Below are 18,136 nucleotides of genomic sequence, written 5' to 3'. Positions count from 1 at the left end.
TCTTTTTTGTGCAACCTCATTGTGACGACAGTTAACAGACTGCTCACAGCCAATAATCCAACACATAACCTCCGTCCCTTTAAAAACCTGTTTGTCTACTTAATGTTTGTAGCCATTTTCCTACATTTCTAGTCTTGATGCTAAGCTAACCAGCTGTTGGTTGTAGTGTCATATTGAACCGACAGACATGAGGGTATCAATGTTCTCATCCAGCTTGCTGCAAGAAAAAAAATCTCTTCCAAATAGAAGTGTGCCCCCCCCCCCCCAAAAAATCAAAATTGGTGTGCAAGAAAAATTAAGTTTACCAGCGAGGCAATCACAAGATTCCTTCAAACTTTTATTCCCTTAAACACTCATCAATCACTTCAATGTACAAAAAGTAAACTATACACAGATTTATCCATAAAAGTAGTTATTTTACTAAACATTCTCAATAAAATACAGTCCACATAAAAACATCCCACCTGTTTTAGTATTCGGTAAATAAGTTTGTCTTCACATATATTCTTCCAGACACTTCTGGTTCAGTTTAGTAAAGCATGTACAGATAGTATGCAGAGTGAAATCATCAGTTTTTGGCCTGTTGGTTGTCAGCTGACTTCCTGACCTGACTGCCGGTGACACGTAGGAGTGGATAATGTAGATCAAATCTTTCGTCACGGTACTTTTTGCATTTTAATTGATGTACTGTAAACTGTGTAGTACAGATCCTGAAAATTCAATTAGGAAACAAACAAAATAAGCAGATGGGCATGTCTGTTCTTGACTAATCGATACATCATCAAAACAATAATAAAAATCCTGTAAATCCAACATTGCAATAACCGATAATTACCACTTTCTAAAAAGGCATCCTTTTGATGTCAAGTTTATTAATGGTTAATAATTACTAATGCTTTACAGTGTGTTAATAGGAACAACACTTGTGTCTTTTTAGTTCATCAGGTAGACGTTTCCAACAAACCATTTGACCACTGGACTTATTAACATTGATAATTGCAGACGACTCACTAACTTTTGCTGACGTCGTGTTAGAAGTTATTAATAACTTATTAGCAAGTCGGCACTTCTCGAATGTGACAATTTGCTGCATCTCCTTGTCTTGTGTTAGATTAAATAAAATGTTTTGGGTTTTGAACTGTTGGACAAAGCAAGAGATTTGAAGACGTCACATTTGGTCACAGTTTTAATAGACAATTATTTGGTTAAAAAATAGTGGGCAGATTAATCTATAATCAAGTGAGTCACGACCCTCGCAAACCCTTTTAAAATAAATAAATAAGGAGCCTTATTAGAAAGCAATATTGCTTATCGATTTGCAACGATTCCCACAGGCGTTACAACTTTGTTGGGGGGGGGGGACTTGTATCTGATGTTTACGGTCATCATTCAAATCAGGAGCATCCACTTAAGCATTTGCCACGACCTTTGTGATTTCAGTTTAGTTAAACAAAGACAAAATATCAGCTCCTGTTAAAATTTACAAGCGTGGCAGAGCGGGAACTTATGACATCGTAACTTGGTTTTCATCCATTTTCTTAAACCTCACCAACGCTGTCTTCAAGTCATTTTTCCAACTTTCTTCTTGTTCTCTGCTGTCATTGCACACCCTCAACTCACCTCTTCTGTTGAGCCCTGACCTTTAAGCAGTGATGGCGTAAGTGTGATGCTGCAGTGGATAAGACACATACCTTTGGTGTGAGAGAATAGGGTTCGACTCCCACTGTGACAGATCCAGCAAGTTGCTCCAGGGGCGTGTGTGCATATACTTATATAGCAACTGTAAATCACTTTAGCTAAAAAAATATATCAGCTTAATTAATGTAATGTTATGGTCTGGGAGCATTTGGGAAATGGTGTTTGTTAAAGCCGGAATAAACCACCCTTCAGTTACCATCCTTATCCAGATTTATGGAATGAACCACCTAATATACTTTTAGTAATGTTTTGGCTGGATTTTTAGTTAAGTTATTATAAATTTAAATGGGAATAGGATTTTACTTCTGGAACAGAACCTGAAAATTCCAGTTTCACTTCCCACTCCCTGTTTTTTTTTTTTTTTTAACCCAGTTACCTGAATTGTCAGTAATAATCCCTCATTGCACAGGAAAATTGTGTGTTTTAAGTAACTGAAACACTGGGTATGTGCGGGTCTGTAAACTGTAATAGATGTTTGCAACAGAAGGTTTATTGTTAACCTTTGTTTTCTCTCTTCAGCTACCCTGCAGGGTTTGCAACGTGTCTTTTGTCCTGTCTGACTGTGTTGTAGCAATATCACTGCAATTCTAGCAATTAATTTAGTGAGTACAATGTATTACCAATAAAAATGATAACAATACAAAAATAAGTTTTGTAAAGAGAGACTAACCTTTAAAAAGGAGTGGTCAACTTGCCGTAAGTGTTATAGAAGAATCTCATCCCATAGTGTATGCTTGGCCAACACTAGTGAGAACTATGTGTTTTTAAACATTGTATAAAGTTGTTACCTCAGACACTGTATTCTAAGATACTCACAGTAGAAAATAAATACTTTTTGGATCCTTGACTCTATACTTGAGGTTATCCAGAGATGATGGAAGTGTCATCCTGGACTGCCGAGACCTATCCTGTAGGCTGCTTTCTCCAAAAAGCGACGAGAAAACAAACAGCTGAGTTTCATGAACTTTTTCTCCGACTCCAGTTTGACCTCTACTGTCAGGCCTCTTCCTCCTGACTTGCCTTCTTTTTTTCTGAGCTGGTATTTTCACGGTCCTGCTCCTCGCTTTGGCTCTCCTGTCCGTCGTCAGACTCTCTCCGCGGGGCTGCCGGGTCTCTGACAACCCCTTCCATCTCCACCTCCAGCTCCTCCTGAGTCTCCTCCTCCACCCGGCCCACAGTGTCTGGGATAATCTCCACCTCGATATCAGAGGAGTCCTCGCTCTCCTTGAACCACACCGTCTTCTGGCCCTCCTTCCTCCTCTGCTTGGTGAGGATCGACCTCATGCTGTACTCATCGCCGTCTCCTCTCCCTCTCCTGGACGGTCTCACTGAGGGGCTCCCCTTGGGGACGTGGTTCGTGTAGACACCACAGGAGGAGCAGTGGCGGCTCCTTCTCTCCAGGGGGATGACCCGGCCTCGTGACCCAGGGAAGGTGCTCCGTCTGGGCAGAGCGTTGTTCCAGCGCCTGGCACCACCGCGGCTCGCGTCGCCCTCATTCTGGAAGCCATCATTGGTGTACTGCAGGGAGTCCCTGTGGCCGGACCGAGGCTGGTCGGACTTCAGGCAGGGGCCCAGGCACTACAGGCAGGAGAGAGGCCCCTCATTAATACAGCAGTTAATGAAGCATGGAGGATATCGAGGCATTGTTCAATGTTACAGATGCCACCGTGGTTCCAGAGAGTGAGCTAGGTTCATTTGTTCTGTTTTAACACAGAGCCCTTCTGTGGATTTCAGCTGATAAATATTCATCAAAGCCACACAGGAGGAGTTTTGCACATGCAGCATTAAACAGCTGAGTCTGTTTCTGACGTCTAAACCGTTACAGTACGGAGGTGCTGTTGTAACGCAGTGAGAATAAAGGCTTCAAAACTGTTAGAAAAAACATGAATAGTTTCAAAGGAAAATTTTTATTTTGACTGCTATTTTCAATATTTCTTTAGAAAGTCAGATGAACAATAATATTGAAGGACCTTTGAATTAAAGTTTCTTTCACTTTGCTTTCAGACCTTTTACCGATTTTAAAAAGTAATTTTTCCCTCTATTGAACTAACTACTCTGCAGTAATGTGGAATCATTAAATCTTATTTTTATTCAATCTTTACTTACCTTGGAAGTCTTGAGACACATTCTCCCTTTTATAAGAGATATTATTTTGGAAAATCAGCTTATTTGTTTCTTGCCGAGATTTACATGACAAGTTTCATACTACTCTCGTCATGTATGGGCCTGGTGCCAATTAGCTTAGCTTAGCATAAGCTCTGGAAGCAGGGGGGAAAGGTAACCTGGCTCTCTCCTAAGTTAAACATGTTTACCAACACCTTTAATAATTAACATGTTAGATCTCATTTGTTTTGCTGTACACAAACAAATATAAAACAGAACTTTGTGGTTTTAAGATGAGATGCAACACAGAAGTAATGGACGGATGAATAAACTGTTCATCAAGGGACAGTACAGTTACACTTAAACACACAAACAATGTTTTACATTTTTGTAAAATTCAATGTGTTAATAATTTTCACTTTGGATGGAGCAAGGCTAAATTTCCTCCCTCTTTCCAGTCTTTATTCTAAGCTAAGCTTAATGTCTTAACTTCTTAACATAACTGAGTGGTAACTGAACTAATCTTCTCATCCAACTCTTGGCAATAAATGCAATATATCTAAGAATTCTTTTAATATGAGCACACACACAACTCAACCATCACTTACAGCACATAATACAAATAGGAAACCAAACAAACCCTTTCCTGTTTAAAAAAACATTCCTCAAGATGCATTTGTGGTGTTAAAATGCTGAAAACATGAGAAACTCTTCACTGACCTCACATATTTTGTCCATGCCGGCGTTTCCCTTATACAAGCGGGAAATCAAGAAGCCAATCACAATGATGCAGAGGACCAGCAGAGCTGCCATGACCAGACCCAGAAGAGCCATGTCGCCCGGACGGTAGCCGACGTTTGAGGGAGACGGGATGGCCACCGCTGCAGGTGAGGACAGATGAATGACATAACATCATCATTAGGATTTACCCAGGTCCGCTCATTTGAATATATAAATAATTTAATGCATTGTGACATTTAAAGTTTAGTTACATGCATCTAAGCTAACAAAAAATAGGCACATGACTAATCCTAAATAGAAGTTTTAGCTAGTAATATAATCTATATATGTACTGATGAGAAGATAAAAGCAGAAATATAAATATATCGATGAACATAAAAGGAAAATATATTTAAAAAATTTTAGATGACAAAATACAATTAAAGAAAAACAATCCATGAAAACAAAAGCCGAAATATAAAAAAAATGCACAAAAGGTGGAAGGTTATGGTATTACAATAAAATGGAATAAGATAGCAATTCAGGTGGCGCCTTAAGCTTACCCAACCATAAGCAGTACAGCATGATACCACCCCTATATATATACACACACACTATATATATATACACATACATACACACACACACACAGCTTTTAAAGTGGCTATTTACTCACTAATCCGTCAATATCCCAGAGAATAGCCGTGATGATCTTACCAGGTATGACCTGAACAGAGAGGGCAGCTGTTCCAAATTCCCCTGTTGTTGCGTCCACTGCTCTGAGCTGTATTCAGAAAAAAAAGTATAACTTAAAATATCAGTAAATGTAAGCAAAGATATATTTATTGTGCTTGACTTAAAAAAAAAAGTCACCTGAAGCGCGAAGGACTCCGTCTTCACAATTCTCTTCAGGATCACAAAACCGTCTGCAGTCACGTTGACGTAGCTGCTGTACTGAACTTCATACTTTACATCTGGATTTGTACCCTGACACACAAAAATGCAAAAATAAAATTATTGAAGGCCACTTAAAGCTGATTTTAGTGATTTCTGACCACTAGGGGGCAGATAGATACCAACTATCAATGTTATGGCTAATGGGTTAGCAAACTCACATTGAAGGACACAGAGAAACATTATCTTTCATTTGGAGACACAGGTGTGTTAACCTGATGACCATTTTGCCCTTTTAGCTCAGTTTAAAATTATCTGGCTCTTTAGCTTCTAGGTTTAGACACAGACACTGTCCAGAAGTACGCTTTGGTTGTCTGAGGTGGTTTTCTTAAAAAAGCAACCTACAGACTGAAAGCTGACAACATCATAGATGAGAACCAAAGCAATGAGGTACAAAAGCTAGAGCTGAGTTTGGTGTTATTTTTGGTCTCCACCACTGGGTTTCCTCACTGAAAACAGCTGCCTGATGCGGATGAAAGCTAAAAGCTTGGGGCTGTAAAACCAAAACAATTAACTGAAAGATGCAAAAATGCTCCAAACAGCTATGAAGAACCTCAAAGTTGGCGATAATTAGGCCTAGCTGTGGGTTTCCACTACAATATATGCCTTTTCACATTACACAAACTATACTGATCCATTGTTAGAGCTGGAGTGCGGGACTTTAACGTATAAATGAATGATGTCAAGTCCTTGCCAAATGAGTTCACACAATGCTGATCACCGCCAGGCAAATCTCTCTCTACTCGCAGTACACCAGAGTTTTAACATCTGATGTATGTGGCGATGTTCCCTCGCTGGTGAACCGGTTAGGTTACGCCAAAAAGCAATGATTGGTTTGCAAGAGCTGAGCTGAAGGAGGAGTGAACAAGCAGCTCACTATGACAGAGCCTCTACGTCATAAGGAAGAGAAAAGTTCAGCACTGCAGGTTTAATATAGAAATACTGATCAGGGTCGGGAAGAGAGCCTTTTTATGGTGTATGAGGATTGTCATTGTCATTTCACTACAGATTACACTTTTAAAAATGATCTTCTGAGTGCTTAAATTTAATGTAATTTAAAAATGTGTTTTACAGTACTTGGTAAGTGATTGGCTCACTTAAACTCAATCAATCAACAGTCAAGTGTCCAACCAATCAGGACAGTATTGTGACAAGCTGGTTTTCATATTTATCTAATTCAGCGATTAACTAAAGGATATCTGGAAAACAGGTTCATAACAAGATTAGTTTTGAAATTCAGTGAAAACCCAATATTAGTAGTAATTATTAAAATCAACACACACAGAAAGATCACTCACAGCGGCGAAGTCCTCGTCCCGAGCTCGGACCCTGAAGGGCCGGTTGGTGCTTCGGTCTCTGAGGATCATGCTCTCAGGGACAGAGTTGCTGTAGATAAATCCTTCGTATCGCTCCTTCTCAAAGCGAGGAGGGTTCCTGCTCTTCTTCATCACCTCGATGGTCACCTGCGTCACAGCGAACTGATCCCTGTTGGTCACCTGCGACGCCTGATGTGCCGGCAGAATGAGACCAAAGTTTTATCCAAGTTTATGCCTCTCTTAATTTAAATTAAGGATTCTTTCTTTGTCTTGCAGTAACTAAAAAGCTTAATTTGTTTGTTTTTCCATTGAATATCTATCTAAAATTTTTATTTTACCAGAACAGTAAGGGTTATTGGGCCGACGATGTCAGCAGCTTTAGCCATGGTGATGTTCCCCGTTTCCTCATCAATCTGGAAAATATTTCCCTCATTTCCTGATGATGAAAGAACACACCGTAAGCATAAACGACCAAAAGCAAACGCCACATAATTTCTTCAGCGCATCATTCAGAGGGACCAGCTCACATAAGCAATACAACAGTCTTGTCATAACGCTTCCTTCATTAAGGTTATAATGTTCAGTTTATTTATTTTATTTTAGAGTGTTTATTCCACTCATTGAGGAGTCTGTATTGAGCCAACCCTCACTAATATAATTGTGGTTGACAAACTTGTTGACTACCTGACTGATTGGTGACAGGGGACACACACTACACGAGCTGACAAGGACTCTGTCACCCGTAGTTTGGCAGAGACCACGTTTTGTCAAGAAAACACAGTGAAATTTGAAACGGGAAATGTGCGAACCTGCACATGAAAGGGCTGTTTATTATTATTATTATAAAGATAACAATTACAAAGAATCTGGGTGAAAGAATGGATTGGCACATGCAGGTAGCAGGGATTGTCTGAGCTACAGATAGAGCTGGAGAGGAGTGAAACGTGTTTGGTGGTGAAAAAGTAGGCTGGATGTGGATGTCGAGTCGGCCGACTATTCCAGATATCTGGCAGACGTCAGTGAGGTATCAGGGAGCCGTTTTCATGCGACCGCCGATCAACCGCTGATTTATACCCGACCACAGCCTGACGGTCGCCGAGCTCACCGAGTGGCAAATCTGGCTAAAAATTGTGTAGTGTGAACGAGGCTTAAGGGGACTCCAACCCTTTAACCCTAAGGGGACTCCAACCCTAAGGGGACTCCAACCCTTTAACCCTAAGGGGACTCCAACCCTAAGGGGACTCCAACCCTTTAACCCTAAGGGGACTCCAACCCTTTAACCCTAAGGGGACTCCAACCCTAAGGGGACTCCAACCCTTTAACCCTAAGGGGACTCCAACCCTAAGGGGACTCCAACCCTAAGGGGACTCCAACCCTAAGGGGACTCCAACCCTTTAACCCTAAGGGGACTCCAACCCTAAGGGGACTCCAACCCTAAGGGGGATTCTAACCCTAAGGGGGATTCTAACCCTTTAACAATTAGGTAACATGATTTATGCAACGTGGGTCCAGTCAGGAAGTGAAACGCCACCTGTAGGGGCACTATTGCAGGATACGCTGGTATGAATGGTATTTGTAGGTTGCTTAAGACGACCTATGTTGTCGTTTAGGTTGGAGGACTTGTTGAGTTGTTAATGTCCAACATCAAATGTTCATAAACAAAGAAGTATAACTATAGAAGAAACAATTATGGTTGAAGCCTGGAAAAAGATCCATTAATGTTGATTATCAGAACTATGTGGATGTGTATTGATCAGATTTGATTGGCAACAGCAGCTTATTTCACCTTATTTCAACTGAACCCAGTCCTCTTCAAACCAGTGAGAAAAATACAAAAGACAGAAATCTGTCATGTGAAAAAAACAAATGTTCTAACTTTGTGTAGGACCCCGTTGCCAACAGCAAGGAGCCGATTGAGAAAATAGGTTTTCAGGGCCTTTAAGATTTGAACTTTTTAAAATGTTTCCTGATTAAAGGAAGTAAAAGCCCATAAAAAGGAAGCACTGCCAACTCTTTTTGTTTGTTTCATTTTCACGGCAAATCCTTCCTTTTTATCTAGCACTTCGTAACTGATGGTTTATAAAAGTATATTATATAGTACCAGTAAAATCTATAATTCATGTAAATAAATTATGTTCAATTCAAACCTCGGAGTATTCTATAGCTGATCTGCTCGCTCCTGTTCTTGTCCCCGTCCCTGGCGAACACCGGACCAGGTTCCAGCACTAACGGCCCCTCCTGTGGATTAAAACCATCATCAATAATCCTTAATCAACTGGTGGGGATATTGAGGGTTGTAGAGCTGTGTCCTTTAAATTCAAGGAGAAAAAAAGGCTACGTTTGGTGGAGCCTTTGAAAGTACATGGCTAAAAGTATGTGGATAATGATGCACATGAAGATGAATGTTGTATTATTTATAACAAGGAGTTTTGTGATTTACTGTCTTATCTTTAATTGCTGATCCATTAAAGCGTCTTTTAGGCGAATAGGGGGGAAAAAGCAAGCAGTGGAGGTGGAAGTAGTTTTTCCAGCACCAGATAGTGTCTGTAGTTATTCCTTTCAAGCTGAATCCACCAACAAGGTAGGGCAAGGTAGTCTGATAAGCTCTCGCTGCAGCACCCTCTTGCCTTAATTGTAAAGTAATGACACAGATGACTTTATCAATATTTTTATCAACTCTGATCTTCTCTTATCTGGACTGTGGTGGCAGGACAAAGTTCAGAGAAATTTTAGTAAGAGAACCAATCTGAAACTATAAAAGTGAGGGGGGACAAATCTGTGAGGTGAAACTTTATAAATTCAGACACTCGCCTCCTTCTCAGTGAGATTTACTTTGCCTCTGTAGCCGGAGCTCACACACAGTTTGGCGATTCCTAAGTTGGTCCTCAAACAAGGCTGAAACCACGGGGGCCGGTTATCGATGTCCTTCACGTGCACCGTGATGGTGGCCACGGATGTGAAGAAGGGCTCGTTGGAAGCCGAACCATTGAACGTGTCCTGCAACATGATGCGACACATTTCACAGGTAAAGGTAAAAAAGAGAAACGGCCACATTGATGTTGTTTTTTTTACCGATTACTGTACCTGTACATGTAAAATCAGAGAGATCTTCTGTACAACATCGTAGTCCAGGATGCTTTTAACAAGTATCTTTGGAGTGTTGATGTTTTCCAGGCGGAAATATTTATCCTGCTTTAACAGACAGAGAAAAGGAAGATATTATACAAGATTAAATAATATTATAATAATAAAGTATTCTTATACAGCATCTCTCAAAACAAAGTTTCAAAGCGATTTACATGATCAACAAGTCGACACGTTTAAAACCACGACAATAACATGAACTCAGGCAAATAAAGATATAGAAACAGAAGAGGAATGAAATAAAAATAGAATCAAGGCTCTGAGAAGGATTTTTTTGGGACATCTGATGGTGAGAGAAGTCACCTTCCTCACTGGTTTTTAATAGGACATAGGTCTAAATGTCACCTGCATAACACACTGGAATCTGAAGGCAGCGGTTCCTAAAGTGTTTGGCTTAAAAGAAAGTAACATCAGAATTCTGTGGCATCTTGCGACGTGAAGCCAATGTATTAAATCAACACCCAATACCATTTTAAAAAGTTTAGCATGTGTTCTAATCAAATCAAAAGAGAATATGCAGATAACACATTCCTGAAGGAAATGACAGACATATTGGTGCTCTTAGTGTAAATTCTTTGAGACAATCGGCAACTTCCTAATGTCGGACACTGAAAGTCCATTATTAAAAAAAAATAAAATCACCTTAATTCCTGTAAAATCTAAAAGAATTTTCTTAAGTTAGTAATTCTCTCGGTTATGGATGAATGAAACATTGCTAACTGAACATCAACAAATAGTCTGTCTATATGATAATGATAGTTTTGATGCAATTATGAGAAATTAAGCAACTGTTATAACAGGCCTATGTGATGTTATGCAGATAGAAAAAGAGTTAAATGCACAATCAGAATTCCTGACTCTAATTTATTTTACTTCACAACAAACACAAACAATGCCTTTTATCCTGCCTTCTCTCTCATCCTTTCCCTGATTCTGGCTATCGCTCTCTGTGTGAAAATCTCTCTGTCGCCACTAAAATTAAGTGGATTGGCTTTATTGTTTTTTAAATTCAGAGATTTTTTTTTATTATAATGTATAATATATAATTTTTATTTTAAGACACCTACTCCCTTCACACACACACAACCACAAAAAGCCTTCAAACCTCCATCCAGAATAACAATTTCCCATGGCCTTAAACGTGTATTGTGCATAAGACCACTAAAACCCTGTAAAAAAACAAAACAAAAAAAAAACAACTTACATTTGTCCCACAACCCACAGTTGTAAAGTACGTCAGTCACTCAAGTGTAGTGGGGCACTTTTTTGAGTGACTGAAGTACTTTACAACTGTCCCACATTTGGTTAATCATACTGTCCCACTTTTCAAAACCACATTATATCCATACTATATATAGTTTAAAAATACAAAGTTATATTAATTTTTGATGGACAAACATTTTATTAGCACAATAGGCCAAAAGATTGTTTTATTTAAAAAAATTAATTTATAATCCTTAATATCAAGTTTGTCAAAACTCCAATTCAATTCAAATTAGCTTTATTGGCATGAATGTGTAACAATATTGCCAAAGCATCATACAAACTACATAAAAACAATCAACCCCATATACTCTGTCACTGACAATTGGGTTGTCTTTACACAAGGTGCCTCCTGTTTGATGATTGCTCCACCCTTATGTGACTGGACATTTGAGAAGTCATGTGATTTTGATCTCCATAGCTTTGGCTAACCAAACCCCCCCCCCCCCCCCCCGTCACAGAGTTTGGTCTCAGACTTCTTCTCAGATTGTTGCAGAGGTAACAGTATCAGGGGCATAACATACAATATAGTAGTAGTAAAGTAGTAGTGTTTGTACCCTGTATACTCAGCCCCCCCTCACATTCAGAGCCGTAGGACTGGGGATGGTTTTCTATTTTACAAAAAATAAACTGAATTGTGATATAAAATATTCTAAATTTAAGTGTTCACTCATTAGTTTTTTTTAGACCTTCTTTAGCAATTTATGTCAACCTTGAGTTTTCAAATTTTAATCACCGATATATTCTCCCTCTTATCAATCACCTTGTGACCCTCAAGCCTTAATGCTTAACAAATCAGAATATAAACAAATCAGACTTTAGTCACTATGGCCTGCTGTCTGAACGCAGCCCAAGACATTCGTAGGGACCCCGTGTGGAGTCCCACCCTGCAGGTTGGGAACCACCATCTTAAGAGACAGAGCTCTTTTAATTACATCAGGATTCTGAGTGCAAATTAGCTGCTGAGCTTTATCATTTACTAAAATGTCAACATTTATTAATGAGCATTATCCCTAATAGATTAACAAATAAACATAACGTACATATATTTTTGGTATTTCCATCCGAAATCACTCAGATCTCTTTATATTGTTGTCCTCTAAAAGAATATAACCACCGACTGCAGTCCAGTGTCACTACATAGTTACATTTGTTCTTACCGTTGCAGACTCTAGGCGATAGTACAGCGGCTCTGAATCGATGTCTGTTGCTTCTATCAGTCCAACGCTGGAGTTGACCGGAGTGAGCTGCAGGAGACCAAACTCAAGAGTCAACATCAGGTCAAACCTGAAACATGCTGCTCTGCAGCTGTGAGATACCGACGTTACTCACCTCATTCACTTCTAGTACGAAGTGGTTTTGTGCAAAGTTCGGGGGTTATCGTTCACATTTTCAACCAAAACCTCAACAGACTCGTTCACCTGGAACACAGCGAAGCAGCGACCGGATCAGCTCAGTTTGTAATCAGACACAGATTTTGAAATAGTGGTTTTAATTGTGCAAGAGTCTACATCATGAATTAAGTGAAATACAGAGTCTTGAGCTTGTGAATGTGTTTACAATCCATTCTTGGCTTCTTTGTGATATTGTGTTTGATGTGACTTGTTGTACTTACAGATCTGGAGCCTGCTCTGCTGCACTGCACCCACACCACCAGAGCTGCACTGGACAATGACTAACAAAACACAGACATTACATAAAAGACATTAATCTAATTTAAACACCAGCACTGATAATAATTAAGTTGCCATAATGTTGTAAATTAACGTTCAAAGACTTTTCTTGTGGGAAGTTACATTTTCCCGGATTTAAAATTAATGATGAAATATATTCATGCTGAAATTTGATTTAGTTCATTTTAAAGTTACACTATGATATATTTAATACAACAATCTTCATGTTGTTACATCCTGGCTATACAGGTCCCACACCACAGGGCGTCAACGTGTCTTCAGTTTATGATGATGCAAGTAAATCTTAACAAGATACATAGATAGACATAGATCTGTAACAAATCTGAACTACATGTCGTTCATCCTGAGCCACTGTGTGTCCAAAACTGCACCTTGAAAACAAATGATAACCTCCATTTTTCATGCTAGGACATTACACCACTCAGCCATAACATTAAGAACACCTGCTCATAATGTAGGTCTCCCTTTTGCTGCCAAAACAGCCCCGACCCGTCGAGACCTGGACCCCACTGTGTATGCTCTGTGCGTTATCAGAACCAGCATCAACTTCTTCAGCAATTTGACCTACAGTAGCTCATCTGTTGGGTCGGACCACACGGGCCAGCTTTTGCTCTCCACATGCATCAGTGAGCCTTGGCCGCCTATGACCATGTCACTGGTTCACCAGTTTGTCCTTCATTTGACCACATTTGAAAAGTACTCACCACAGCAGACTGTTTTGGAGATGCTCTGACCCAGTCGTCTAGCCATAACAGTTTGGTCCACGTCAAACTCACTCACCTACCCTTCAGCTACGAGGACACAATGTTCACCTGCTGCCCAATATATCCCAGCAACTGACAGGTGCCATTAATGATATAATCAGTGTTATTCATATCACCTGTTGGTGGTCATAATGTTATGGCTGGTCGGTGTATTTATATTACATGTAATTAAACTGTATTGCAGGAAAAAAATGTATTCTTAACTAAAAGAGTATTGGTATATATTTCAAATCAAATCAATATCACCATTACAATATCAGTTTTAAACTCTCACATATCCAGTTTCAGTTTCACAATAATCACCTCATAGTCCAGTCCTTTCTTCACCATCAGGGCGTTTCCTTTCAGGTAGAACAGATCTTCGGGGTTCACCGAGACCGTAAGTATTACGTCACTGCTGGAGCTGATTTTTACCAGCTGGACGTCAGCCGTGTAGTTTTCTGGGACCGTCACGGGGCCCGGAGGAACCGTGCAAACTGAGAGAGGTGAGAGTAATAGTCAGCATCAGGCCCCTCACAAGATCCTGATCAAATGTGTTGAAGATTTGTGTGAAGAAAAAACAGGAACTAAAGAGATAAAGAACTACAGAACATGCAGGGATGATTATTACCAAGTGTGTTGACTTTGGGAAACTACATTTACTCAAGTACTGTACTTAAGTACAAAGGTACTTTTGAGTATATTATTTTCATGCCTCTTTCTATTTCTACCCCACCAATCTCAGAAGGAAATATTATAAATTTTACTTCACTACATTTAATCCGACACCTTTAGTAACTAGTTACTTTACAAATATGTTTTTTTGCACACAAAACATATGACAATGTCCAAGTACAGCTGAAACGATTAATCAATTAGTCAATTGACAGAAAATAAAGTAATTTTCCCTGTAAAAACGTTTCATGGTTTCAGCTTCTCACGTGTGAAGATTTGCCGTTTTTCCTTTAAATAACTGTAACGTTTGTTAATAATGTTGAGGTTTGGACACAGCAAGCATTGCAAAGATCAGCATATTAATCCATAATGAAGGTAATCATTCAATAATCAAAAATTAGCTCCAGCTAAACAACTACAAAAGTAAAATCCTGCTTTTACATGAACGCACGAGGAATAATAATCTGACGATAGAATATATAGTGTAACAGTCACAGGGGACATTTTACTGCACCGAGTACTTTTACCTTTAATACTTTAAGTACATATTCTTTTACTTAAGAAACATTTTCAATGCAGTGTGTTAATAGTACTCTTACTTAAGTAAAGGACGAATATTTCCTCCACCACTGCCTATTACACACACACACACACACACACACACAAATACATGTGTATAACATCTACGTTTATATCCTAAACTCTTCATGCCACAACATTAAAACATTATACCTTAAAACTGAGTATATTAGGCTGTATAAAGTATATAGATGCAGTACTTCCACAGTTGCATGAACCGGATCCCCGCTCTCCCACCCCATTATCATTGTGTGTACACGCAGCAGCCCAGAATACCACGTGAGACTATAAACTAAAATCGTGAATGTTTTATTACTAGACTTGGACACAGGGCCCCTCTACATTTTAGGGCCAAAAATATTCTATAATAATCCTGCCTGACTTGATGATGTACTTTAAAGGAATAGTTCAACATTTTGAGAAATACACTTTCTGAGAGTGAAGAAGATCGTCATGCCTGTGCGGTGAATACAAAGCTACCACAAGCAGCCCGTTAGCTTTGCTTAGCATAAACACAGGAAACAGCTAGTGGTAACAAAGTCCGCCTACTAGCACCTCTAAAGCTCACTAATTAACACGTTATATATTGTTGTTTAAACTGCGCAAACACCTAATCTAAACCTAGTTTATAATGAAATTCTAATGTTATTAATTATTTATTGTGTCATATGTCTGCCTACATGTTGACACAGTGTACTGAGGGCTTTTCTTATGGTGTACTGAAAATACTCAAACATTAACGCTTTCAAACAGTTACAGTTTTTTCTGTATTTTCTGTCCTTTTTAGTAGTGGTTCTCAATCTGGAGGTCAGGAACCCCAATGGGCCCAAGTTGCACAGAGTAAAATTTTTTTCTGACTTTTGTCTAATTTCTGCTTTTTTTCCCCCTGTGAAATACTGGATTCTTTGACCTCTAAAAATCCTTCAGAAAAAGAAAAATCCCTCTTCACAAGTAGGTTGGGAACCACTGCTTTTAAGGAAGGAAAGAAAACATCAACTGTCTCTCTCACTCTGCAGCTTCATCAACATCCATATCTCCCCGTTGCCCACGCCAGCGACAGAAGACGCCCTCAACAGCAGAAATCAGAGCTCTACTCACTTCTTTGAGCCGGACAAACCGTACAAAAGCAGACGGCAACGATGCATCCGAGGAAAACATTCACAGGTTTGCTCTTCCATTTCAGTTCCATGTCCTGATTTCAGAGGCACCAACAAATGAAGTCCCGAGGAGGATGAGGAGCCCGTGGTACCAGCTGGTACTCGTCCACATAATGCCCCGTCTGTGCTGCCCGGCGAGTGGGAGTCGACTACAGTTGCAATGTTTGTGACTTCATCTTACGGGCACATATTGCATCAAGCGCCTGCCAGCAGAGGACTCGCAGCCTCCTACTAAAATACTTGCATCTGTTTTAGCTGGACGGGTCATTCTGTATTGATGGCCCTGATGCATGCTGGGAGGAATTCAGCAGAGGAATGTTTGCAGCTGGACACTTTTCTCACATGGACAAATACTCTTCAGGTTAGTTGTTGGATTACTCTGTTTGTTGATGTAAAATGTACACATACAGTACATACAATACATATGTAGACACAAATACATGAATATACACATTGGTACAGTTATAGTTACAGTATAGACAAAGACTATTCAAACCTACAGATATCGAATATGTCAAGATAGATTTTTGGCCACATGATGCACACAACAGCTACACCAATCAGCCTTAACATTATGACCACCTGCCTAATATTGTATAGGTCCCCCTTTTTCAGCCATGTTATGTGCAGCCCTGATCCGTCGAGGCCTGAACTCCACTAGACCTCTGAAGGTGTGCTGTGTCCTGTATGTTGCGAGGTGGGGCCTCCATGGATCGGACTTGTTTGTCCAGCAAATCCACAGATGCCCAATTGGATTGAGATTTGGCGAATTTGGAGGCCAAGTCAACACCTTTTAACATGTTGTTGTGTCTCTCAAAACATTCCTGAACCTGTTTTGCTTTGCGGCAGGGCGCATTATCCTGCTGAACGAAGCCACTGCCATCAGGGAATACTGTTTCCATGAAAGAGTGAATAACATGGTGTGTAACAATGCTTAGGTAGGTGGTATGTGTCAAAGTAACATCCACATGAATGGCAGGACCCAAAGTTTCCCAGCATCACACAGACTCCGCTGGCACATGTGATGCACATGCACCCGGCCATCCACGTGATCTAAAAGAAAACGTAATCCATCAGACCAGGCCACCTTCTTCTGCTCTGTGGTCCAATTCTGATGCTCACATGCCCATTATAGGTGCTTTCGGCAGCGGACAGGGGTCAGCATGGGGCCTTATTTATATTTTTGAGGTCATTTTAACATCTTCAATAGGAACCAATGTGCTTGACAGAAGTCTGAGAAAGTACTGAGAGACGGAGATGTTGATGTTTTTTGTCTTATTTTTTCTGACAATAAGAAGCCTTATCCTTTAACACACTTGTTTCTATATTTGTGTTCAGAGAGGAAACAGCATTTTTCTGGTCAACAAAACAATTATAAACACAAATTAACGGGTCTAAAATGTTTTCCCTCTCCATCCTGTCTGATCCTTCACACAGTAACAATGACAGAAAGTTACACTGGCACAAACTGGGACACATAATGGCTGCACATGTGGACAAAGCACTGCTGTGCACACACCAGGCGGTCATACATTGCACTAAGTACTCACACACTTACATACACACTGCTGTACCCCCCCCCCCCCCCCCATCTTGTCTGTGTGGGAACAACAAGCTCACAGTATCATGAAGCTCATATGTTATGTTTCCATGCAGAGATGCTCCTCACTAACACTGAGCGCACACAGACTCTCTGTGTAGCTTTCACATCTGACCACCGGGAGGAGCCTCAGCTCTGAAGATCAGAAACTCTCAGATCCTCAATTTCAATTTTCAATACAACTTTATTTATCCTGGCAAGACTAACTATATGCAGACCTCAACAATAGCAGTCTCAGTGCTGTGGTGTGATCGTCATCCTGACTTGAAGACATCAAAACAGATGTTTACTGTCAAGAAGTTGTTCAGCTGTTGGCCAACAGCATTTTATTTATATAGGCTTATAAATGTTCATTAGTGATGTGTCTAAATTGTTCTTTTTTAAGAGTAGCTTAATGACTGCAGTTTTCAGGGCCAGTTGTCAAATTGAGTCATGCTATTTGAGTTGATTTTAAGTGGACACAGGGACAACATCTTGTACTTGATGTGAA

At 39.9% G+C, this 18,136-nt stretch overlaps 1 protein-coding gene across 1 annotated transcript; it reads right to left on the bottom strand.

Moving 5' to 3' along the window:
- Positions 1–319: 319 nt before the first annotated feature.
- Positions 320–16,214, bottom strand: LOC119890268 (cadherin-related family member 5-like). The gene is given in 15 exon segments (XM_038701446.1): positions 320–3,276; positions 4,522–4,682; positions 5,239–5,305; positions 5,395–5,508; positions 6,774–6,980; positions 7,130–7,227; positions 8,939–9,029; positions 9,603–9,788; positions 9,876–9,980; positions 12,359–12,445; positions 12,531–12,577; positions 12,580–12,619; positions 12,814–12,873; positions 13,960–14,132; positions 15,988–16,214. Coding segments are annotated over 15 exon segments (2,109 nt in total). The 5' UTR covers positions 16,079–16,214; the 3' UTR covers positions 320–2,694.
- Positions 16,215–18,136: the final 1,922 nt, after the last annotated feature.

Source organism: Micropterus salmoides, unplaced genomic scaffold (genome assembly GCF_014851395.1).
Source record: "Micropterus salmoides isolate LMB-PRFRI ecotype aquatic unplaced genomic scaffold, ASM1485139v1 Ms_hic_scaffold_6, whole genome shotgun sequence".
In the NCBI taxonomy this organism is placed as follows: Eukaryota; Metazoa; Chordata; class Actinopteri; order Centrarchiformes; family Centrarchidae; genus Micropterus; species Micropterus salmoides.
Note: the sequence above shows the minus strand (reverse complement) of the source record. Positions and strands in the feature narration are given on the sequence as shown.